The sequence below is a fragment of the Haliotis cracherodii genome, unplaced genomic scaffold (genome assembly GCF_022045235.1).
Source record: "Haliotis cracherodii isolate W230 unplaced genomic scaffold, xgHalCrac1.p SCAF_4, whole genome shotgun sequence".
In the NCBI taxonomy this organism is placed as follows: Eukaryota; Metazoa; Mollusca; class Gastropoda; order Lepetellida; family Haliotidae; genus Haliotis; species Haliotis cracherodii.
In genome coordinates, this window is record NW_027266297.1 from 18,545,053 (window position 1) to 18,571,169 (window position 26,117).

Sequence of the window (26,117 nt, forward strand, 5' to 3'; positions counted from 1 at the left end):
GCAGTTGGGATACGTTGACATGCATCAACCAGTTTTAACTAGCAGAATTAAGTGCAGAAAAATCAGATTTTGTTAAAGATAGCACGGTCAGATATATAATTATAATGTACTTGTTACCCTTCTGCTTAATAATCAAGGTCCATGGTGACCACCCGTATGGAGAGAGCAGGACATCAGAACATTAAAAAATGCCTTTGGTTGAAAATGCAACTGATGTTGTGTGTTGTTTTAGATATGTCCAAAAATGGTTCACAATTAAATGATCTTTTATTTCGAAGTTTAAAGATATACTGGTTTTTGATTGGACAAGTGGCCGGTCACATGACATATTGACGTCCATATGCATTTGCTTACAAATTTTTCTGAACCTATTTTAAACGTGAAAGTATGCACACATTTCTGCTTGTGTCGTTAAGAAATGTTCATGCTGCTTTGTTTTGATATAACGTTTCTTGCTTATTTCTGCATACTCCTGTAAATCATTTTATTGGTATTGCCTTTATTATATCCTTAGGACAGCAGGGAATTACAACATATTGTTTGGAAATTAGGGTCGTATCGGAAGTACCCGGATAAATCCCTTGAAATAGGTCAAATTACAGGTTTCTAGTGTGCAGAGATAATACCCTAACTATCTCAAAACAGCCAGCTTAAATGTATGCGCGTGGATTTCATTTTTTAACTCTTTGTCCAATCCCCCATCCCTTTCTTTGTCTGTATTGAGATTAGCGCCCAAGGTCTGCTCTTTCCGCAGACACCATTACTGTTTTCGACATTGGTCGTGAAGTATAAGGGATTGCTGAAATTAAATTAAATCACCTATTTATTTTTCATAACTTCAAATGGCTATGAAATCATTATTTTGGTTTTGGTTTATTTTAGTGACACTGTTGAATGCAAACTTCTATCAGCTTTTTATATATCTATAACACATGGTATAGTCTCCAAAAGGGGCCACGTGACCAGCCCCTAATGCATTATGGTTGGACATTACGTTTGAACCGGGTTGGACGTGCAGATGATATAATGTAGACGATATTCCTGAACTATTCAGGTGAGCTACAGAGCCTTGTGGCTTTCCTTTTTCCACATGCTCGACAAAGAACACATAGTTGCCGAAATAGATTGCTATAGTAAAATTATTATAGCTATATACTATGAAAGTTTTAATCACAATACACCTATTTTGCGGTGTGTCCCACCCTACAAAGCTGCCATATTCCATGTGGCTCTTCTAAGGTTATTTCCCCTTGTCATATACTCAACAACAAAAGTTCCTGTGACACAAATATTTTAGTATATTTTTCAAACAAGTAAAGTTGACTTTTATGCAAGCCCCATGCATTTCACTACCCAAGGAAGGGTATCAAAACATGTGCGTTAACGGGATTCCAAAATGGCAAACGTGCAGGTAAACGTCGAGTTCATTCCTAACAACCGTGGCGGTTGATGGCTTATAAATGAGGGTCATAAGTACCGGGTTAAGAGGAATCGAGGTGCCAGTGTACACTGAAGTGCAACATGCCCTGCAACCATCAACACAGCACATGATTTGATCACCACCATGAACCCAGCCCACAACAACCAACGGCAAACGGCGGGGGACACCAGAAATGGGCTTCACACATTGTACCCATGTCGGGAATCGAACCCGGGTCTTCGGCATGACGAGTGAACGCTTTAACCACTAGGCTACCCGACCGCCCCTGGCCCATGTAAAGACACCTGTACAATATCCAGATTCTGTTTTACATCTTGTAGGGCTTTAATTTGTAATTTTGAATTTGATTATGTGTTGTGTAGCGTATGTATTAATAATTGATAATGACATGTAGACACATCAGATTATTTGCTGTGCAGTGTATGAATGTATGAATTCTTAAAACAATCTGTATAACATGCAGTATAACATGTGTAGTTATCTACCAATGTGCAATACAATGTTGAGATGAGCCCTTGTGACTCTTATTGTTCTACAAATCAACACACATGACTGCATCACCTATTCCAAACAATAGGTGGTGGCAAAGTGAGGAGACCCCTTCCATTAACATTGCTTAGCATCGAACTGACAACAATCACTCAGAAAAACAACAAAATTACGCAATTATTCAACATTACGAAATGCCACGCCTGTCCGAAAATGAGCGGCTGCAGCCATTGGTATGCTTGAAGTAGGATCGAGTCAACGTGATGTTGCAAGACAATTTAACGTCCACAGAAACACCATTTGGTGTTTATGGCAACGTTGGCAACAGACGAATGCAGTCAGAGATCATCCTCGGGGTGGCAGGCCACGCGTACAAGACAACTGGATTCGAATAACACACCTACGAAATCGATTCCAGCCAGCAACAGTGACTGCAAGAAGCATCCCTGGCCTTCGACGAATATCTTCACAAACCGTACGGCGTCGCCTCAAATGTGCAGGGATTGTCGCCAGAAGACCCGCCAGACATCCCATTTTGACAGGAAACCACCGCCATGCACGTCTACAGTGGTGCAGACAGCGTCTACGCTGGACGGCCATGCAGTGGGGACAAGTACTATTCACTGACGAGTCTCGTGTTCACCTCCGCCACAGCGATGGACGGATTCGAGTGTACCGACGTCGAGGTGAACGTTACATCAATCGTTGTGTCATGGAAGAAAATCTGTTCGGGGGCGGCAGCGTTATGGTATTGGGTGGGATTACAGCAAGACGGAGAACCCGTTTGATAGTGTTAAGGAAAATCTCAATGGACAGCGCTACCGCGACGAGATCATCAGCCCTGTTGTTCTACCGTTTTTGCGTCGTCATGGCCCAGGCATTACCTTTCAACATGACAACGCCCTGCCTCATATTGCTCGACTTGTGCAGGATTCTCTTCAACAAAGCAACGTGAATGTCATCCCTTGACTGGCTCACTCCCCTGATCTCTCACCAATCGAGCACATGTGGGATTAGATGGATCGGCGCCTTCGACGTCAAGCACGTGTTCCACAGACACTCCAGGAACTTCGAAACATGCTCCAGCAGATATGGACAGTTATCCTACAGGACTTTTTGCGACGCCTGGTCCATTCCATGAGACGAAGATGTGTTGCTTGCATCGCAACCAGAGGTGGACACACACGCTATTGATTTAATTTTACCCTCAGCATCCTAACCCATATTAACACTGTGTGACAAAGTATGCTCCGCGTAACAATACCACACTTGCAATTATTATTTTTGCATATGCACACGGTTTGTTTGTTGTTTAACGCCGCACTCCAGCTATATGACGGCGGTCTATAAATAATCGAGTCGAGACCAGACAATCCAGTGACATTGATCCACGCAATTGAGATACGATGACATGCATCAACCAAGTCAGTGAGTCTGACCACCCGATCCCGTTAGTCGCCTCTTGCAACAAGCATAGTAGCGTTTTACGGCAAGCATTGGTTGTTGAAGACCTATTCTAACCCTGCTCTTCACGTTGTCAACAGATATTTTCCAAATCTTTTTATGCTTTTAATCAAGGTGATTTGATGCACTTCGCGATGTAAGACCCGTTTTATCACAATATAGATTTTGATTATCGATCAGATCATCTTCACTGGGAGCCACCATTTTGTTTGAAGCAAATGGAAGTCATACCAGAGGTGGAATCTGATTGGTCCATAGGAGAGGCATAGACAGTACATAACTTGTTATAGCCACTGGTGGCGCTACGATCAAGCCCAGGTATTCCAGCCTAGTTCGGCAAGGGTGGAAACTGGACTTTAGCTTCATATAGAATGTTTTCAAAGGTGATGTCGAAAATGACATATGGACAGATAGACGGAAGGACGGACATACGATTTGAAATGAAACATCAGATGACCAAAAATTGAACAAGCATTTAGTGTTGAAGCCCAAATGATAGCATGTACTTGGCGACTGGTTAGCCTTCTTTGCACATTCATAGTTAATTGAACTATTTAACGAAACTACAGATGTATATGCCGCAGGTATCCAGGTACTAGTATCTGCTCAAATGGGGTTTTATTTGTTTCCCGAGCAGTGGATCCATTTTCATTCCAGTTATCATTCTCAACTCCCTGGGGAGTATACAACCCAAGCTTCCCAGTGGCGCTAGAAGGTTTTTACATCCACCTCACATATCGGGTACCCATTCCCTGCTGGGTGCACAGAGGCACATTTGAATTAAGTCACTTGCCCTGGGTGACACCACACGTGTTTACACTTGTGTTTTGGGTGTATGTACGTATTCATGTTTCCACCATCTGGTCATCTACCATCGGACGAGTGGGTTCGTTTGAGTGCACAGGGTGACTGTACTGTACACGAGGGGTAGTGACAACACTGTAAACACCTGTAAACATTGTTGGTCCCGAGGCTGAATAACAACCCAGACAGTTGAAAGGATGGTGGATGAAGTGCAAGAGGTGTTCCAAATACAGTAAACTACGGTTATAACGAACTCAAAGGGACAACTGATTTTAGTTCGTTATAACCGTAATTCGTTATAAGCATATATACAGTAAAACTACAGCAAATAGTCGGGACTAAAAAGTTAGTTCGTTATATCCGTTAGTTTGTTATAAGCGTGTTCGTTATAACCGTAGTTTACTGTATATGTGCATGGTAGCTTTGGAGACTGCATACATTCATAAACTATATCAAATCAACACCTAAGGTTATGCTCAACAAACGCGACAATGTTGCATTCAGGACTTGCAAGTATTGTTACTGTACAAATACTTGATTGAATTTAGTAACCTTTATTCTAGGAGCCTAGATGAGATGATTATTTTCCAAATAACATCAGACATGAATTTCCAATTAGCCTTGTTCTCCGATTGTATGTACTTGAAGATATTTGAGTGTAGACCACAGCCTGTCCTCTACAATCAATAACAGCATTCAAATGTATGTCTGACGCTGATGGTGTTTGACAAAGACATCCGCCAAAATATCTAATAACATCGATCGATAGCTGCATTTTCATGCGTTTTAATCATAAGCGAATCATAAATATCATATGAAGGTGTGAGAAAAAATACTGAGAAGTGAACACAAAATGATGCTCCCTTTGTATAGATTATTGACCGCAAAAGCCATTAGTTAGATGTCCATCGCCCTTCCGCGGATCATGTTGTCAGCTCCGGGAACAACAGTGTAACAGATAAATATCTTGACGTCGAACATTAAGGCGTATTAGAAAGCATTCAATGGATAAGAAACATCGATAACGAGAGGCAGGACGCATTCGCATCATTGCCGCTAAGTTGCACATTATCTATTTTAATCCCAACTTACGGAGTGGAGAGCGTCTACCAAATGTTACTCATTTAATGGCCTATGCTATACCATACTTTGTTTACTTACCCGTGAAGATCCGGGTTAGAGTAGGTCTTTAGCAACTTATGCTTGTCGTAAAAAGTGACTGTTTGTTGAAAGAGGCGACTAATAGAATCGGGTGGTCAGGCTCATTGACTTGGTTGATGCATGCCATGGTATCTCAATTGCATAGATGTTCATGATGTCAGTCATTGGATTGTCTGGTCCAGACTCGATTATTTACAGACCGCCGCCATATGGCTGGAATATTGCTGAGTGCGGCGTTAAACAACAAACAAACGAAACCTTTGTTTCCTGATAAAAAAAAGTTACAAATATCAGGTATAATTCCTTGGCTTGCTGGTATTGACGGTGTCCAGATGTTACTATGTGAACGTCTATGTCCTTTGTAAAACAACCGCCTCCGTGGTCTAGTGGTAGAGCGTCCGCCCGGAGAGCGGAAGGTCCGGGATTGGATCCCCGGCTGCGTCATACCCAAACACGTTAAAAGATGGTACTTGTTGTACATTAAGGGACTAAAACAAGGACTGGTCGGCTCGGAGTCAGTATACATTCATTTTAAACTGCGGCATGGTATCTCAGTGAGCTAGCACTATAAATCGGCATCAGTCCGAACTAGTACAAGCAGCCACACAAACACACACACGTACATGCGCGTCGCTATATAGGTGCAATAATCTTGCATTATGAAACCATGCATTGTGAAATATCCCAAATGTCCCATATACACGAACTGCCTCTGCAGCACAGTACTGTGAAGTGTGGTGACAAAACTGACCGCCAAGCGATCAAAGCCGATATGTCACTGGACAACAGCGTGGTCCTGTAAACAACAGATGGGGCTATAGCAGGGTTTCACAGTGTCAAAACATACAGTGAAGTGGTTAAAACCTTTCTTCATTAAATGTTTGCAAATTAAATACACCTATTTTAGTAGTATGTACAATATCTGCATAAGCTATTGATGCTAGAACACCTAAACACGAAACGTGCCAACATCGTAATGTTGATTAAGAGACATATTGAACTCACCTGTTAACGTCTTGCTACTTCACCGTCTTTCTGTCTCCTGCCAGTACCGTCGACTGCCAGCATAGCTGGCATAAATTACGGATATACACCTTGGAAGATTTTTTTCTAATTGATGAGATGTCCCTTTTAACATTTCGTGTCTTCTCTTCATCTGCCGCGACCGTGGATGATGAGTACACTGCTAACCTATGATTAAGGATGATAAACCCGGCAAGGCCATTCAGGTGTTGACTGGCGTGCCTTTGATTATTGCCTTAGTTGTCCCAGTAATGATCTGCCGAGGGTTGCGTACGGATATAGACGTGTATGTAACCATCGGATAGACTTCAGCCTCGCTTGTTATTGATCGTCAGCTGTAGAGACGCAATTGCTTGGATCGTCATTGCAAAACTTTAGCAAAACGGTAGTTTGTAGAGATGATGGAAATTTAAATGACAACCCAACACTAAAATAGTTTGATTTGAACCTCCAGGGTAGGAGGTCAAACTCGGAGTGACAAGCGTGCATTGTGTAAGGCAGGAGCACCTCCACTGTCTCGGAGACCCCAAGGGGTGACAAGCATGCATTGTGTAAGGCAGGAACAACTATGCTTCGGAGACCCCAAGGGGTGACAAGCATGCATTGTGTAAGGCAGGAGCTTCTCCGCTGTCTCGGAGACCCCAAGGGGTGACAAGCATGCATTGTGTAAGGCAGGAGCACCTCCGCTGCCTTGGAGACCCCAAGGGGTGACAAGCATGCATTGTGTAAGGCAGGAGCACCTCCGCTGCCTTGGAGACCCCAAGGGGTGACAAGCATGCATTGTGTAAGGCAGGAGCACCTACGCTGTCTTGGAGACCCCAAGGGGTGACAAGCATGCATTGTGTAAGACAGGAGCACCTCCGCTGTCTCGGAGACCCCAAGGGCTGACAAGCATGCATTGTGTAAGGCAGGAGCTTCTCCGCTGTCTCGGAGACCCCAAGGGGTGACAAGCATGCATTGTGTAAGACAGGAGCTTCTCCGCTGTCTCGGAGACCCCAAAGGGTGACAAGCATGCATTGTGTAAGACAGGAGCACCTCCGCTGTCTCGGAGACCCCAAGGGCTGACAAGCATGCATTGTGTAAGGCAGGAGCTTCTCCGCTGTCTTGGAGACCCCAAGGGGTGACAAGCATGCATTGTGTAAGGCAGGAGCACCTCCGCTGCCTTGGAGACCCCAAGGGTGACAAGCATGCACTGTGTAAGGTATGGGCGGCCCGTCTGACCCAGTGATCCCAAGGGGTCACAAGCATGCATTGGTACGGTGTGGTCACTTAGTCTGCCCCCGAAACCCCAAGGGGTGACAAGCATGCATTGTGTAAGGCAGGATTACCTCCGCTGCCTTGGAGACCCCAAGGGGTGACAAGCATGCATTGTGTAAGGCAGGAGCACCTCCGCTGCCTTGGAGACCCCAAGGGGTGACAAGCATGCATTGTGTAAGGCAGGAGCACCTCCGCTGCCTTGGAGACCCCAAGGGGTGACAAGCATGCATTGTGTAAGGCAGGAGCACCTACGCTGTCTTGGAGACCCCAAGGGGTGACAAGCATGCATTGTGTAAGACAGGAGCACCTCCGCTGTCTCGGAGACCCCAAGGGCTGACAAGCATGCATTGTGTAAGGCAGGAGCTTCTCCGCTGTCTCGGAGACCCCAAGGGGTGACAAGCATGCATTGTGTAAGACAGGAGCTTCTCCGCTGTCTCGGAGACCCCAAAGGGTGACAAGCATGCATTGTGTAAGACAGGAGCACCTCCGCTGTCTCGGAGACCCCAAGGGCTGACAAGCATGCATTGTGTAAGGCAGGAGCTTCTCCGCTGTCTTGGAGACCCCAAGGGGTGACAAGCATGCATTGTGTAAGGCAGGAGCACCTCCGCTGCCTTGGAGACCCCAAGGGTGACAAGCATGCACTGTGTAAGGTATGGGCGGCCCGTCTGACCCAGTGATCCCAAGGGGTCACAAGCATGCATTGGTAAGGTGTGGTCACTTAGTCTGCCCCCGAAACCCCAAGGGGTGACAAGCATGCATTGTGTAAGGCAGGATTACCTCCGCTGCCTTGGAGACCCCAAGGGGTGACAAGCATGCATTGTGTAAGGCAGGAGCACCTCCACTGTCTCGGAGACCCCAAGGGGTGACAAGCATGCATTGTGTAAGGCAGGAGCACCTCCACTGTCTTGGAGATCCCAAGGGGTGACAAGCATGCATTGTGTAAGGCAGGAGCACCTCCGCTGCCTTGGAGACCCCAAGGGGTGACAAGCATGCATTGTGTAAGGCAGGAGCACCTCCGCTGCCTTGGAGACCCCAAGGGGTGACAAGCATGCATTGTGTAAGGCAGGAGCACCTCCGCTGCCTTGGAGACCCCAAGGGGTGACAAGCATGCATTGTGTAAGGCAGGAGCACCTCCGCTGCCTTGGAGACCCCAAGGGGTGACAAGCATGCATTGTGTAAGGCAGGAGCACCTCCACTGTCTTGGAGACCCCAAGGGGTGACAAGCATGCATTGTGTAAGGCGGGAGCACCTCCACTGTCTTGGAGATCCCAAGGGGTGACAAGCATGCATTGTGTAAGGCAGGAGCACCTCCGCTGCCTTGGAGACCCCAAGGGGTGACAAGCATGCATTGTGTAAGGCAGGAGCAACTGCGCTGTCTCGGAGACCCCAAGGGGTGACAAGCATGCATTGTGTAAGGCAGGAGCTTCTCCGCTGTCTCGGAGACCCCAAAGGGTGACAAGCATGCATTGTGTAAGACAGGAGCACCTCCGCTGTCTCGGAGACCCCAAGGGCTGACAAGCATGCATTGTGTAAGGCAGGAGCTTCTCCGCTGTCTCGGAGACCCCAAGGGGTGACAAGCATGCACTGTGTAAGGTATGGGCGGCCCGTCTGACCCAGTGATCCCAAGGGGTGACAAGCATGCATTGTGTAAGGCAGGAGCACCTCCACTGTCTTGGAGATCCCAAGGGGTGACAAGCATGCATTGTGTAAGGCAGGAGCAACTCCGCTGCCTTGGAGACCCCAAGGGGTGACAAGCATGCATTGTGTAAGGCAGGAGCAACTGCGCTGTCTCGGAGACCCCAAGGGGTGACAAGCATGCATTGTGTAAGGCAGGAGCACCTACGCTGTCTCGGAGACCCCAAGGGGTGACAAGCATGCATTGTGTAAGGCAGGAGCACCTCCGCTGCCTTGGAGACCCCAAGGGTGACAAGCATGCACTGTGTAAGGTATGGGCGGCCCGTCTGACCCAGTGATCCCAAGGGGTCACAAGCATGCATTGGTACGGTGTGGTCACTTAGTCTGCCCCCGAAACCCCAAAGGGTGACAAGCATATACATAGTGGTCTGCCCCGGAGACACTCATATGGGCACTTATTTCGTCCTTGTGCCCCAAGGGGTCACAAGCATTGATTGTGTGAGGTACGAACGCGAAGTCGGCCCTTGAGAAAAGCGCATTTTTGAAGTCAGTATGGCAAATTAAACCATTTGAACACTTACAGGAGTCTTTTATCTGTTGCAAACCGAAATTGTTTCAGATTTGCATTAAATCTTAATCAATGTCACAGAAACTTTTGTTGTTCTGTATAGAAACAAATCAGAATTACAGGAGAGGATTCTGTTTGATAGCGCCGTCATAAATATTTCATCTATGTAACTGTGGCCTATAAATAATTGGCTCTGGAAAAGGCAAGCTTGCTAAAAGTGACTGAAAGCATAGCCAAGAATCCAATCCATCGGGCATGATGCCACTGGATCAGCATATCCAATCCATTTTAGTCAACTCTTAAGAACAGCACAGTTATCTGGGGACCAATCCTAAACCAGATTTGCCTGGCACTCTGAATGCAGAAAGAACTACTAAAAGTCCATGGGATCCTGATAAATAAACTGGTTATGTGCCATGTTCATTAAGTCTACCCTGCCTGTTGCAGTGTTACGTGTTTTAGGGTTGGGATGGGACCAACCCAAGTGGAAAACTAATCAGTTTTCACTTTAACCAGTAAACCTTTAACCTACAAGTGACCAACTCTGTTGAGGACATAGCAGTGTGTGTTCGTGGTTTAATGGTGCAATCAGCAATATTCCATCTTTTTTAAAGAGGCCTGAAAATAATTGACGCATGACAGGACAATCCAGTGATTGATATTGTCAGCAACCATCCATGCAATCGCAATACAAGCTATCAACTAAGTCACCAAGCCTGACCACCTGATCCCTTAAATCACCTCTTACGGCCAGCAAAGGATGCTTAGGACCAATTCTAACTCGAATCTCAAATAGGAACATTGGAAGTAAAGAAACCAGAATAAGTGCAGTTAAGGATATATTTGTTTTATTTGTCAGATGAATTCAACAATGAGTTACATGTCCTGCATGATGGGCTACAACCTTCACATGGAGGTGCCTGTCACAAACAGCATCTCACCAGGATTCATATATTTTCTCTTTGCTTACAGTTTCAATCTCTAGTAAAAGTACATAATATTGCAAGTATTCTAACAAAGTTTAAAGATTTGACATAACAGAGTTCGTAAAAAATGTTTAATGCTGAGGTCAGCTATATTCCAGCTGTATCAGGACAGCCCGACAAACCCGATGATGATATAGTAACACATGCATAAAGCCTCCAAACTCATCTACAGGTGGTAACATTACACGGCCTCCAAATTCATCTACAGGTGGTAACATAACACACCCTTCAAACTCATCTACAGGTGGTAACATTACACGGCCTCCAACTCATCTACAGGGTGTAATATTACATGGCCTCCAAACTCATCTACAGGTGGTAACATTACACGGCCTCCAAACTCATCTACAGGTGGTAACACTACACGGCCTCCAAACTCATCTACAGGGTGTAACATTACACGGCCTCCAAACTCATCTACAGGTGGTAACATTACACGGCCTCCAAACTCATCTACAGGTGGTAACATTACACGGCCTCCAACTCATCTACAGGGTGTAATATTACACGGCCTCCAAACTCATCTACAGGTGGTAACACTACCCGGCCTCCAAACTCATCTACAGGTGGTAACATTAAACGGCCTCCAAACTCATCTGCAGGTGGTAACATTAAACGACCTCCAACTCATCTACAGGTTGTAATATTACATGGCCTCCAAACTCATCTACAGGTGGTCACATTACACGGCCTCCAAACTCATCTAGAGGTGGTAACATTACCCGGCCTCCAAACTCATCTAGAGGTGGTAACATTACATAACCTCCAAACTCATCTACAGGTGGTAACATTAAACGGCCTCCAAACTCATCTACAGGTGGTAACATTACACGGCCTCCAACTCATCTACAGGGTGTAATATTACACGGCCTCCAAACTCATCTACAGGTGGTAACATTACATGGCCTCCAAACTCATCTACAGGTGGTAACATTACACTGCCTCCAAACTCATCTGCTGGTGGAAACATTACACGGCCTCCAACTCATCTACAGGTGGTAACATTACACGGCCTCCAAACTCATCTGCAGGTGGTAACATTACACTGCCTCCAACTCATCTACAGGTTGTAATATTACATGGCCTCCAAACTCATCTACAGGTGGTAACATTACATGGCCTCCAAACTCATCTACAGGTGGTAACATTACACTGCCTCCAACTCATCTGCAGGTGGTAACATTACACTGCCTCCAAACTCATCTACAGGTGGTAACATTACACAGCCTCCAAACTCATCTACAGGTGGTAACATTACACGGCATCCAAACTCATCTACAGGTGGTAACACTACACAGCCTCCAAACTCATCTACAGGTGGTAACACTACCCGGCCTCCAAACTCATCTACAGGTGGTAACACTACCCGGCCTCCAAACTCATCTACAGATGGTAACATTACACCGCCTCCAAACTCATCTACAGATGGTAACATAACACGGCCTCCAAACTCATCTACAGGTGGTAACATTACACCGCCTCCAAACTCATCTACAGGTGGTAACATTACACCGCCTCCAAACTCATCTACAGATGATAACATTACACCGCCTCCAAACTCATCTACAGGTGGTAACATTACACGACCTCCAGCTCATCTACAGGTGGTAACATTACACGACCTCCAGCTCATCTACAGGTGGTAACATTACACGACCTCCAGCTCATCTACAGGTGGTAACATAACACCGATATGCCCCTGGAAGACTTGAACCAAAGGACACAAGTCCTGTGAGAGGCAAGATGCAGATGTTACCATGGTTACATCATGTTGGTCTCTGACAGACAAGGTATTGCTTTTTGTGTAAGAATTTCTGCATTTGAGGCCAGGCCTTGATTTCTATTAACTAGTAATACTCATATTTGAAAACAACAATATGTTGACATGGTTAAAGAACATTTGAAACACAGAAAATTGAATAGATATTTTGCAATGTTGGGGAATACTTCACATATTATCTGATGATCATAAACTATTTAACATATTTGCAGTTCATGAAACGACAGAGAAAATCTTCAGCATGATTACATCACCAACAACTGCATTAATAGAGGGTCCTGATGGGGGGGGGGCTGTTACAAGTCAGTAAAATGTGGGCCCTTTAGTCAGCAGTCATTATTTTTTAAGCCGAGTTAAAACAAATACTGGAAAAGTGGACAAGCTGTCCAGCTGAACCTAAAACGCAAAATCATCTCTATGGAAATGGGAACGTCAGGCTGTATGTAGGGAAATCAAGGGACAACTGGATCTGCGTTGCTTTCATTACTGCAATTTGTTTTGCAAATAGCAAATTTTGTTGGGTCAAATTAAATAAACAGGAAAGGTTGACTGTATGCTAAGCAGGGTTTTTTTTTTACATTTAACATTAATCTTTAATGATAAAAAAACGGATTCATCTTACTATACCATAGTTTTCTTTAGTTGTTTTATGCTAAACAGTGTACAGTATCAGGACCCTCTTAATACTTTCATGACAAGGACGTGCAGTCCTCATCCAAATGCTGCTGGTTATCTAGTTACAGAGCTTTTTTCTGCACAGAATTTCTAAACACAACAAAATATATATTCAATTCCAATACTAGTTTGGCTTACCTTCCCGCAAACAAGCAGTTTTCTACTTCTTAACACGGACAACATAGCAGTGGTTAAGGTCTCATATTTACAGATTTTATAACCCTACTGAGACTATCTTAGGCTTAATAACTCTCACTCACATTGACAGAAGTCATATTCAATATCAGAAGCCCAGAAAAAACAACCACAATGGTAACAGACAGGCTACTTTTTCTGCAATTTCATTAATTACACACACTGACAGAAGTGACTTTCAATATCAGAAATCCAGATACGAAACAAACATTTTTTGCAGCTACTGTTTCTGCTATTACATTAATTACACATGAATGTACTCTTTTCTAAAGTAAGCACTCTGATAAACAAATTTCTATAGCTCAATTATCTGAACTCCTACACACCCAAACGGGGAGTTAGTGAGCGAATATGGTTTTACGCCGCTTTTAGCAATATTCCAGCAATATCACGGCGGGTGACACCAGAAATGGGCTTGACACATTGTACCCATGTCGGGAATCGAACCCGGGTCTTCGGCGTGACAAGTGAATCCTTTAACCACTAGGCTACCCGACCGCCCCCAAACGGGAAGTGAATATACATCTCTGTGTCTATAACAGAGATATTCTGATTGACGGCTTTGGTGAAGCCTTTAATAATGTAAGACATTCAATATCTGTGCAAACTCTCAGTACAATAAACTCTCTGATAATGTCAGGTGGATGAAGCTTTGAACTTATGAACATGGACAATGTCAATAACAATGTTATAAAATTAAAGTAGCAAAAACATGGTCAATTTCTAGCAATAGCTGCCTATTCTGAATAACCATTACATGGTTTACAGACTACGATAGGATGTTCCCTAGAACACAAAAGTAATAAATAAAACAATAATATGAAGGTATTCTATAACAACTGTTTGTATCAGTGATGCGACATATATGAGTGAGTGAGTTGGGTTTAACGTCGCCTTGAACAGTATTGCAGTTATATCACGGAGTGTCACATTAATGGGGGAGGAAAGTCCAAAGTGATGCAGGTCTTTGATGTTTACCATTTGGTGAAACCAATGAGCACGGGTATGGTGCTGACAACCCTAGACTCATAATTAGGGCTAACTGGGATTCGAACCCATAATCATAGGTCTGGCATACCTAGGAAACACAACTCTGTACAGTGAATTGTGGCATATTTAGACCACTTGGACACCCATTTCCCCTGAATTGCTGATGAGTCAACAAACCACCCTTACCCAACTGCACCATTAGGAGATGTGGACTTGCTTAGTCAGATGAACAATGCAACACATGTATGGTTTTCAAGTCTGCAAACACAGTAAAAACAACACAAAGTTCTCACAGGGTTACCAACAATTGTACAATCTTGATTCACCTGTAAGAAAATGTCACGGAACAAATTCAAGACTAAGCATGCAAGGACCCAGAATCCTAATAGGCTAAGGAATACAATACAAAAATAACATAAAAGTTACCATGACAAAGTACAAAGAAATATTTTGGCATCATCTGAGTGTGTCATTAATCTTGACAATGACATGCAGATCCCAGTTGTCATAGTGTTTGTGATGTCACAATATTTTCATCTTAGAAGTACTTCAACATCACTATCATGTATTACACAAAAAGAGTCTTTCAGTCTCATGAGCTGTTTTGTTCTTCTAAAATGACATACATTCAAATTCATATTTATGATGTTCGCATGTCCTCGATATTCACATATCTGAATGTTCATGTCATTGATATTTGCACATCTGTATAGGCCCATGTTCATGATATTCACAGATCAGTGTGTTCACATATCCTTGATATCCACTTGCGTATGTTCACATATCCTTGATATCCACATATCAGTATGTTCAAATATAAGTGATGTCCACATGTCTGTTTTTTTCTCATGTCATTTGTGGCGTCAGGTTCTGAACACATCCCAAAGTCAAATGTCTGGTGTTCCCTTATGGCTTAATGTCCCACTATTCACACTGGCTCCTGAGGCGGTGTGACGGAACACACAGGTGTGCTAGATGGCTGCTACAGTGTACACTGCAAGTGTTATGATGTTTCCTGCCCATCAGCCTGGTTGTCAGAGTCTCCACCTCCTTGATGTATGACAATCTGCTGGCCCCCCTGGCCCACCTGCTGAATCTGGTACATCGGCTGCAAATACACACATCAATCAAATGACTGAGTGAGGCAACTCATAAACAAGGCACATAAGGCTTAAAAAATAAAGGAATTGGTTCTCAGGCAATGGTTTTTGAAAATATAGTGCAGGCAGACGGGTCTTTTTTTTTTTTTTTTGGTTGTACAAACTAGTATATAACCAACAAACAGTTGTGTAATCAATAAAACAATTGTGTAGAATCAACCTGGGAAAGGGCCTCTGTACATAAATGTATTCCTTGATGAGTAAAATTCCGGCATACAAGTTGGACTTGAAATATTTAAGGATTTCTTATATATATATATTTTTTTAAATTGAAACAAAAATGAAACATGCCGCAAACTTTATGATAATGACCAAGATCAAGACTATTAATTTTTTTTAGCCTAAGGGACAGATCCCTGACTAAAGTTTTTAATCAAGAAACTATGATGCCTGAATCATTCACTGGATATGTTGATTAATTGTGAGTCCACACAGCACTATTTTATAGAAAGAAATTGCATGTACTGAAGTGACAGAGAAATACATTCCTTGTCTGACAAAAGTACTTTAGGAAGTAATCTTAAACCAATGTACTTCAGGAAGCAGTGTGAAACTCTTATACTTCAGGAAGCGTTTGGCACTCGTTTTGCAGAAAACAAATCAGAAAGCAGTGATAAACTCTTGTACTTCATGAAGCATTGAAGGTACCTTCATCCTTGTTTGAAACAATGTTCAGGGCATAGTCTTACCCCTTCATCACATGAAAACCGAGAAAGTGTATATGAGTTAATAGACACACATTCTGAAATGGTTACAGAGAGTACAAAGATAACAAATGTAACAAAGTTAACACTATAACACAAATGGGATTAGAGAGGACCCAATGAAGTCGCAGTGTTCTCCTACCTGTGTGAAAGTCTGTTGTGTCTGCTGGGGCTGTGCTGTTGCTCCCGACTGTAAGCCCTGATTCATCTGAATGATGATTGGCTGGTCGCCCTGCTTGCCCTGCAGCTGCATCTGGATGGCCTGAAGCTGGGCGGACGATAACGTCACCTAAACAGACCACATGACATCTCACTGACACAGACAATGAACTGGTATCTGCATGGCCCGAAGCTGGGCGGACGATAACGTCACCTAAACAGACCACATGACATCACACTGACACAGACAATAAACTGGTATCTGCATGGCCTGAAGCTGGGCGGACGATAACGTCACCTAAACAGACCACATGACATCTCACTGACACAGACAATAAACTGGTATCTGCATGGCCCGAAGCTGGGCGGACGATAACGTCACCTAAACAGACCACATGACATCTCACTGACACAGACAATGAACTGGTATCTGCATGGCCCGAAGCTGGGCAGACGATAACGTCACCTAAACAGACCACATGACATCTCACTCAGACAATGAACTGGTATCTGCACGGCCCAAACCTTCATTCATTAGATTTAAACCTCACCTAGGAATGTGTTCTCTGCAGACATGGTTTGTTGCGGTAGAATGTTAAATATGAAACTGTTAAGTGTACTGAGATATATGACAACTGACCTTTGCTCTGACCATGTGGTAATGTAATCAAACAGTCAATCAACTACGAAAATCGAGTCTTTTTATTTTTCAAATGAAAAAGTAAGAAAGTAAAAGTCCAACCAACATTGATACAACTGTCAATCCGCTATATTTGTGTGTTACTCACAGGTACAGTCTGCAGCTCCCCCGAGGGTGTGAGCACCTGCTGATACACTTGTGTCTGTGGCTGCTGCTGTTGCTGCTGCTGCGGCTGGGCTGGTGCTACTGCTGTTTGTGCCTGCTGTACAAGCACCTGCTGTTGCTGTTGTTGCTGCTGCTGCATCTGTTGCACCTGCTGTAGTTGTTGTACTTGCTGTACTTGCTGCACCTGTTGAGGTGCTTGTACTTGGATCACCTGGGGCTGAGCCTGCTTTTGAAATAAAGGGACATTGTCAATCTCTACTGATCTAGAGGACGTTCTTTTACACATGTCAGCAATATTCGCTTGTAAAACATCAGTGCTAGGCAAACCTAACGTTTGACAGCACGAGTAATAATCCATACCATCAGAGCATGCCACTCATTATACCCAATCCTCATTGAAGTCTGCTCTTACAACTACTTTGGTTGCTTGGGACCTATGCAAGCACTATTCCAGCTTCAAGACAACAGCCTGTAAATAATGGCATTTGCACCAACTTGAGGGCTTTCATCCAACTTGAGAGCCTTAAGTTAACAATCTACACCATCAAGCTTTAGCTCCATCCATTGAGGTACAAGGAGGAAAGGAGCTGCATCTGCCGCTAATCGGTGACATGATATGGAATTAGCTTCCCCAGGACTCAACGAGTTAAACTATGAAGGAAGGAAGTATCCTACCTGGAACTGTAGAGGCTGTTGTATGATCTGACCCGCTGAAACAAAAAGGACAATGTTGAAAGCACTGCAGAATACTTGGCCAGCTGGTATTATATTGATTAGGAAGTGGGTAAATGTTCATCAGGAGACTTGAATATGGCTCCAAAATAAACTGCTCAAAAGAAGTTAAAGAACATCTGATTTTTTTATTTGACTATAGTCAATCTGTCATTGCCATGGTCATAATGTAACAACTTCCTTAGAGAAGTATATTACCAAGTCTCACAAAACTTTTCAAAAGGAGCCACCTGACTTCCTTAGAATTACTCGCATAAAAGGCTGCACATGCACTACATCTTTAATACCTATGATTATTATCATTATTATTATTACATGCATTTGGGTGAAATGCCACAGTATTCAGTTACATTCATTATGGAGCTCATTACCTCACTCATTATGGAGCAGAACTCAAAGTGATGCTTGTCGTAGACAGATTATTGTGAAACCCAAGGGTGTGGGTATGGTGCTGACAGATCACAGAACCAAAATTGCAACAATTCTTGGATTTGAAAAGACCAGATCCTGGTAGGAAAGGGCCACAACTCTGGACCTTCACAACATTTGCCACAAATACATCCATTGAAAGTTGACAATGAAACACCTGTATATTCCTAATCATTATACAACTAAAGGGCACCTACATGGCAGCTGTATTGCCATAACATTGGGTTGCGCCACTGCCTGTGTTGTTGCTGCTGCTGCCGTCACCACCTGTGCTGCGGGTTGAGTTGCAGGGGCTGGCTGTGCTACAACAGTCTGCTGCTGCTGTTGTTGTTGTTGTTGCTGCTGTTGTTGCTGTTGCTGCTGCTGCTGTTGTTGCTGCTGCTGCTGTTGTTGTTGAGACTGTTGCTGCGCTAGTTGGAGATAGTAGTTGATTTGATCCGGGAGGTTATTGGACACTCGAGAAGAATCCTCCTGATGGTGGAACAAAGTGAGTTTACTTTCTCATGAAACCTCAACCAAAGCAAGGATTTGTCATATCCAACAAGACTACTGCTATTAAGGGTGAGAGGTTTATGTAAAATAACTAAATTTTAGAAGAAAACAACTAGTCCATCAAGCATATTTCAAACTATTGGATTAGTGACCATGTCTACCCTGTTGTCAAGTCAACTTGAAGCATTAGAGTAATGATGATAACTGTAGATTTATTACCATCAATATTTAAGACTTTCCCAGAATGAACCTTGTTTGGGATACCAATACCATTTTTAACATTTTAAAGCAAACGCATATCAAGGATGAAAAAGCAAACAGACTTCATTTCGCATTTTCTTCACTTAATGTTTAAGATAAGAAAAACACAACTTTTAAGTAGCATTGGGCTTCAGAGCATGGGCAATGTTCTGATGTCATTAAAAGTCTTGGCATAGCATAAGCTGCAAATAAGGTTCTTACAAACAATGTTTATATATACTTACTGGTCTCTTTGGCGGTTTCAGTTCATCTCTGGGCACGATGTCAATCAAGAAATCAAATTGGTCAAACTTTGAAATGGCCATTGCTATGTCATTTCTCTGAAATAAAAACACAATATCAGCCATTTCTTGAAAATTTCATAGATCTCAAACTTAACATTCACTGATTCGGCACAGCTACTTTAACATACACATAGTCCTAGGTTGCCACTGAACCTGAAACTTTCACATGCCCAAATAGTGACAACATATGAGGACACCTCTTACAAAGCCTGGAATTATACCAGCCTTCGGTATACCACACCACAAACATAAGACAAACAATTCAAGCAAGCCTAGCACTATGAATAACATACAAAGCAGGGATGAAACTGTATGTTAGTTATAGTGCTACTCTTGCTTTGTCACCGGCTGCCCCCAATGTGAAGGGCTAAATAGAAAATCTCACCAACGTGTCTTTTGATATCAAATATATCAACATGAGTCAATAAAGGTTTATAACACAGAGGGTTGCCGATGATGTAACAATGGCTTCGAAATCATTGTGATGTATTTTCTTTGTAGAGATGCCTCCCAGGAGGTATCACTTCATATCGCCCAAGCGATATCTCCTGTGGAAACCAGTTCTGGAAGCCAAAAACCAGAGGCAAACTATTTTTCTGTTTCCCAAAAGAACTATCTCTCCTAAGGAGCTCCCAGAGGGACCACCCACCAACCTGCAGTGTCCTCCTCTTGTTGTCCTCGGTGTGGATCCAGGCTCTAAGTGACAACTCACTTATAAATATCTCCGCTGCCTTGGCAAACAACACTGGAGCCTCCGCACTTATCATCTAGAGTACAGAACAAAGCACACTCAATACACAGCAAACAGGTCAATACAGCCTTAGAATCTTGTTTTTCTCAAAGACTAGCCCAAGGATTAGTGCTAACCTAATTACACTGGTCCTCAGGGTACCTAGCTGGTCCTAATTAAAAAGACTAAACAATTTACTGCTTACATTTTCTGTCAGTTTTATTCAATCACAATATGTAGCAAAATTGAAGTCAAGGATAACCCATAAGCAACTTGACATTTATTACAAATACTGTTGAGCCAGCAAAGCATATAAGTATGACAAAGCAATAAGACGTAGCAGAGACCATATGCTTGGATAAGTAAATTACTCGATTCTGATTGCTCAATCAGAGGTTGTTAAATCACAATAAAGCCACTCTGATTGAAACAGCAAATTTGACGACTGCATCACCACGGAATATAATATAGAATAGTACTTGTAGTACATTGTCCGTAGGCATATTTAATACTTATATCTATAGCAAAGTTGCTGTTACTACAATATTCAAAGAATGTGTGGCAATGCATTTCGTGCAGAAAACACGACAGAATGTATTTTAAGTTTTGGGGACAACAGAGAGAGCATGGAATTTGGCACTTTTCTATATATGACTGTGACGTAATATCTTTTGTATCATTATATTCGATATGACGTCATAATGGCGATGTGCGGTGTAGCAAGAAAACTTGACAAAGCTTGCTTAGTTTTCTTTAGTGGTGCCCACCTGATGTAAGCTTTACAAGTTGATGTGCTTCTATGCTTTCAATGCCTGTCATATGTTTGAGTTAAATTTTACGGCGTAAACAAACTGCTTGAGCATAGTTTCTTTAAATGCTGTTGTCCGTCAGTCCGTAATTCAGATCGTCAACCCACTCAAAACACTGGACTCAACCCATGCCGCTTCACTCAATACATTTGCTAACACCAAAGAGTTCACGTTTTACTTAGTCATGGTAGAATGGAGATAAACATGCTGTGTTTTCAATGTAGAGCTGGTTACCTGTAGATTTAAGCGCGCTAAATTTAACATTTGAAACCTCACATTGCGCGTTCGATCCCAAATTCAATTTAGCACGGTTAAACCTACAGGTAACCCAGCTATACATTGAAAACAGTATGTTTATCTCCTAAATAGTATATGTTGTAGTGACTTCTCAACATGCTCAACTTACCTTTACATCTTCATCAAGTTTCATGATCTTTTTTATTCTAGCAAGGGGGAGTTCCTGCCCCTTAAAATCATTCTGGAACAAAGATTTAATTCCAATAAGATGAAATAAAGTCATAACTTCTTAGTAACCATGGCAACAAATAATTGATTAACATAATCATTACCAATCTGATCTAAGTGTCCAGTATGAGTAACAGCTTGCCATAAGTGTTTCCCTTATGTTTCACACTTGTTCATTTAAATACAAAAAAAATATAATATTATTTTAACATGTGGTATGATTGTCCATTTAATTTAAATTTTCTGATATAGCAGTCTGATGTATTTGATAATGAACATATATTATTCACCTTGGCACTGTTACCATGGTTACAGTGTAGACTACTAAACATGTTGAAGAGATGAAACAATATGCCCAAGTCATGATCCTGTTACTGACATTATGCATTTCTATACTGTTCATAATATGATGTGTATCGTATAACAAATTAATAACTGAATAATGGGCTCTTGTCTTCAGGTAAAAAGGCTTATAAGTTGATTGGAACAAATCTGTTAACAATCTGATAAAGAAATAGCCTAGCCTAAAATAGTGGTACATAGTGAACATATCAATATCCCCAGACAAATACAGTCAAACACTGTTGTGTCGAGTGAGTGAGTGAGTGAGTGAGTGAGTATGGTTTTACGCGGCTTTTAGCAATATTTCAGCAATATCACATCAGGGGACACCGGAAAATGGGCTTCACACATTGTATCCATTGAACCCAGGCCTTCAAAGTGATGAGCCAAAGCTTTAACCACTAGGCTACCCCACTGTCCCTGTTGTGACAAAGTTGAAGGGGCCTATGTAAATACTTCAAGTTATCTGAGGTACGACACAACAGAAAAGGATGAATAAAGAAGTAATAAGCAGGGACCAAGCTCTTACTTCGAGACAAACATAAGTTTGACACAACAGTGTTTGACTGTACTCATGGTGGACATTTCAGCCTCTGTGTATTCTGTTTCCCATGACTTACATATTGGAGGTTCTGTATATTTTCCAGTGTCTTGGGCCAGAATTCTGTCAACATCAGCTGTGCTTGTTCTGTGATGCCAGACATCTGCATGGAGGCTTGGAAGTTGGGATCCGACGCCATGGTCATCTATGTGCTAAAACATAACCACAGTGCACAAACATCAAGCACTGGTGTCTATTTATCACATTAAGTTTCGTTTGGTTGTTGGTTGTTTATCCGTACTCAACAATATTCCTGCTATATGACGGCGGTCTGTATATAATCAAGTCGGGACCAGACAATCCAGTGACTGACATTATGAGCATCAATCCAAGCAATTGGGATACAATGACATGCATCAACCAAGTCAGCAAGCCTGACCACCCTATACCGCTGGTCGACTCTTATGACATGCACAGTCGCCTCTTAAGGCAAGCATGGGTTGCTGAAGACCTTTTCTACCCCGGATCTTCATGGGTCCATAACGGAACTGAATCGGCATAGAGCCTTAAACAAGCAAACACTGCTAAGGACTGATCCCTGTGTAATCCATCATTACGCTGTTTGGCACACATACCACAAATTATTCATCGGCTGTCACAGCTTGTGCCAATTGATTATATTACACCACAGCTGTGATAGGCAGATATAAATAATAATACTAGTAACAGGTAATTTTGTTATCCACATGGTCAATGGTAATATTATAAGAAAGTAATCCAGATATCTGCTGTCATATTATATAAAAGATGGTTGGCTATCTATCATGTCTATTGCTTTTACAATAAACACAGGTATTCAGCATGTTCAGGGTGAAACAGTGCACTAGTGCATCTTGAGTTTTCATGTGACGATACAATACATGATAGGTTATTTTTGTACTGATACAAAATGATACACTTGTTAAAATATATTTTTATTTAGTGTCTATTGATTACTGTCTGTGCCGAAAACTTTTGTTTTGTTATGTTTGTTTGTTTAATGACGCACTCAGCAATATTATATTCCAGCTATATGACGGCAGTCTGTAAATAAACGAGTCTGGACCAGACAATCCAGTGATTGACATCATGAGCAATGATCCACGCAATTGGGATACAATGACATACATCAACCAAGTCAGCGAGCCTGACCACCCAATCACAAGCAAAGGCGCCTTTTATGGCAAGCATGGGTTGCTGAAGACCTTTTCTACATCGGATCTTCACGGGTCTAATTTTGAAGTAAAACTGCAACTATTCTTGAGCAACTCTTTTTTATGGCTATAAGAGTGAGTCTACACTTAACGGGTCAGTTGTAGCGGTATCACAAGGGGTGCATGTGGTATTTATACCACCTAATGAGGGACGCATAAAACCACTTGTACCCCTTGTGATGCTGCTACAATGAATGTATCTTACTGTCATGTTTTAATCTGCCATTGTAAGAGAATTAACACAAATTCAAAATAGATTAAAAACAGCTATTCGATTGAGCTGAATTTAACTTGGGCTATGTCACATGACTTTCATTGACTCAAAAAATTGTGCATGTTTTTGCTTTGAAGCGGGGTATCAGGAGTTAATTTTCCCACTCAGAATTCCATGTGCAGTCTGTCTTCGTGGTGGGGTATAAAGGATTTATTCTCCAGCTCAGAAATTTACTTCCCTCCAAACATGCCCAAGCGAGATACATAGTATTTTATCAAGTTCATGTGAACCAATCAGATCTCATCACTTGGCAATGGACTCAGAAGTGTGATAATAAAGTTTATACATGATGAACATGATGAATTAAAGTTCAATCTGGCATTTCTCCAATAGTATACAGACTGGAATTACATTAATGGAAATAATGTTAAATATTTTAGATTGTTGCAATGTTTCTTGGTTTTTAACATATGTCGTAACAAAGTTAAAATTAACCATTGTAACATCCAACGTACAATTATAACACTAGGCCAAACATTTTTTACTTTTCGTTTCACAGGCCCGCCACCCCTAGTGAAAAGCAGCCGGTCCAAGTTAATTAGTTACCCTTTCAAAACCAGCTGGTAGTAACAAAATACTAAAATTTACCAAGTTATTGCTCGGGGAGTTTGATTAAAATTGGATTGCAAAATGAAAAAGGAAATTTACAATTTTTAAATTTTACTCTATGCCATTGCTGAGGGAGCTGGGTGTATGCAGTATACAAACAAAGTAGGCCATTATCTGACTGAAACATTCAGAGTTTGTCTCAAACTATTCAGATATAGATTCAAGAAGTCTCAAAACGTGGTAAGAAATTTCAAATTGAAAAAGTATGTATCTTATGTAATATAACTACAAAAATGTGGTGACAGGATGAATATTGTTCAAATTAGTGGAATTTGAATATGTTTTCGCAGTGAGGTGTTATGGAGATGGTAAATGCTGATTAGTCAGTTAAAAATGACAATTTAAACCGAATAAATTGAATGAGAACACTTTGTAACGTAACGACATCACATAACAATAGGTAACATCAGATCTCCGATAGGTAAGCCGTCTTAAAGAAATGTATTGCGAGTTCAGAATTGGATCTTCAAATTAATGTTTTTAGACTGTGAATGGATAATATATACAGAATAACCTGTGGAAAATGTTACTCATTAATAAACATAAATTTCATAAATTTTCCATGATCACTCATATCAAATTGGTTATTTAATTATGAACAGATCTCATCCACCCCTGTTATGGGTTCACATTCACAATTACAAGGGAAACAGTAGCAATTACATGATTTATTTCTTATTTTACCCGACAAAAATGGCAAGACTAGAACCTAAGCTTTCGTACATGAATATCTTGAATATGTCAAAAGATTGTAGATCTAGATAGGCCTACATGCTCTAGGTCTCAACATGCTGAATTGGGAACATAATTATCTTGTGTCCATTTAGCATAGTAGATTCTAGTAATACAAAAATTGTTCTTTGATTTGACAAGGTTATGGCGAGAGAACATAAGACCATGGTCAAGGCATAGATCTATCAGAACAGGATAAAGTTTCAGGTCTGAGGAATGACCTTGACCTTTTGTTGTCTGTTCGGGGAAGTGAAATTGAAATGATATTCAGGAAATAATTTGCTTACTAAAAGAACATCGATCAAAAAGAGTTGTATACTTCGGTAGATGATAGACTATCTCATGTCTGAACATCTCAACAACTCCTGGGCGAGATTGCTTAAGATTTAGAAAGCACATCGTGGTTAAATATATCTAGACTAGATGCCAGAATGTGGGGCTTCTCGGATGTCTCCCGTTATGAATAAAGAATACGTGGGTTTGCGTTTCTTTCGTTGGCAATATTTTTCGCGCGAATAAGAGTAACTTCTAATGAAGAAAACGTAAGCCGAAATCTGACTGGACATTTGATTAGAATGAATGGCTAGGACAGGGAAAATCGGACCAATAACTTGGTTAGATGTGCCACCCAATCATTTTACCCAGGCCCCCGCCAATGAGAACAAAGGAGGCGGCTTTAGGTGTGCGATAAGCCAAAACACCACATCGCTTAACATCATGACACTAAAAGTACTATTACCAGTCAATAAATTGAGAATATAAACTTACCTTATTAAATATTTTTTGCAAACACAACCTAGAAAGAAATACTTTCCTAAGATGGCGGCTTTTCTGATTGGATGAATGACCTCACAATGAACTCGACATG

At 42.1% G+C, this 26,117-nt stretch overlaps 1 protein-coding gene across 2 annotated transcripts; it reads right to left on the reverse strand.

Annotated features, from left to right (window-relative positions):
• Nucleotides 1–10,677: 10,677 nt before the first annotated feature.
• LOC139479008 (nuclear transcription factor Y subunit gamma-like) lies at nt 10,678–26,095 on the reverse strand. Of its 2 annotated transcripts, none has more exons than XM_071261737.1 (10): nt 26,018–26,095; nt 22,461–22,593; nt 21,440–21,511; nt 20,148–20,261; nt 19,435–19,530; nt 18,655–18,928; nt 17,972–18,006; nt 17,280–17,519; nt 16,475–16,621; nt 10,678–15,576 (listed from the first exon to the last, which is right to left on the reverse strand). In XM_071261737.1, the coding sequence occupies exons 2-10, from the start codon at nt 22,584–22,586 to the stop codon at nt 15,472–15,474; spliced, it is 1,209 nt and encodes a 402-aa protein (XP_071117838.1). In that variant the 5' UTR covers nt 22,587–22,593; nt 26,018–26,095; the 3' UTR covers nt 10,678–15,471. The 2 variants fall into 2 exon arrangements, with proteins under 2 accessions (XP_071117838.1, XP_071117837.1); XM_071261736.1 differs by having other exon boundaries at nt 17,280–17,522.
• Nucleotides 26,096–26,117: the final 22 nt, after the last annotated feature.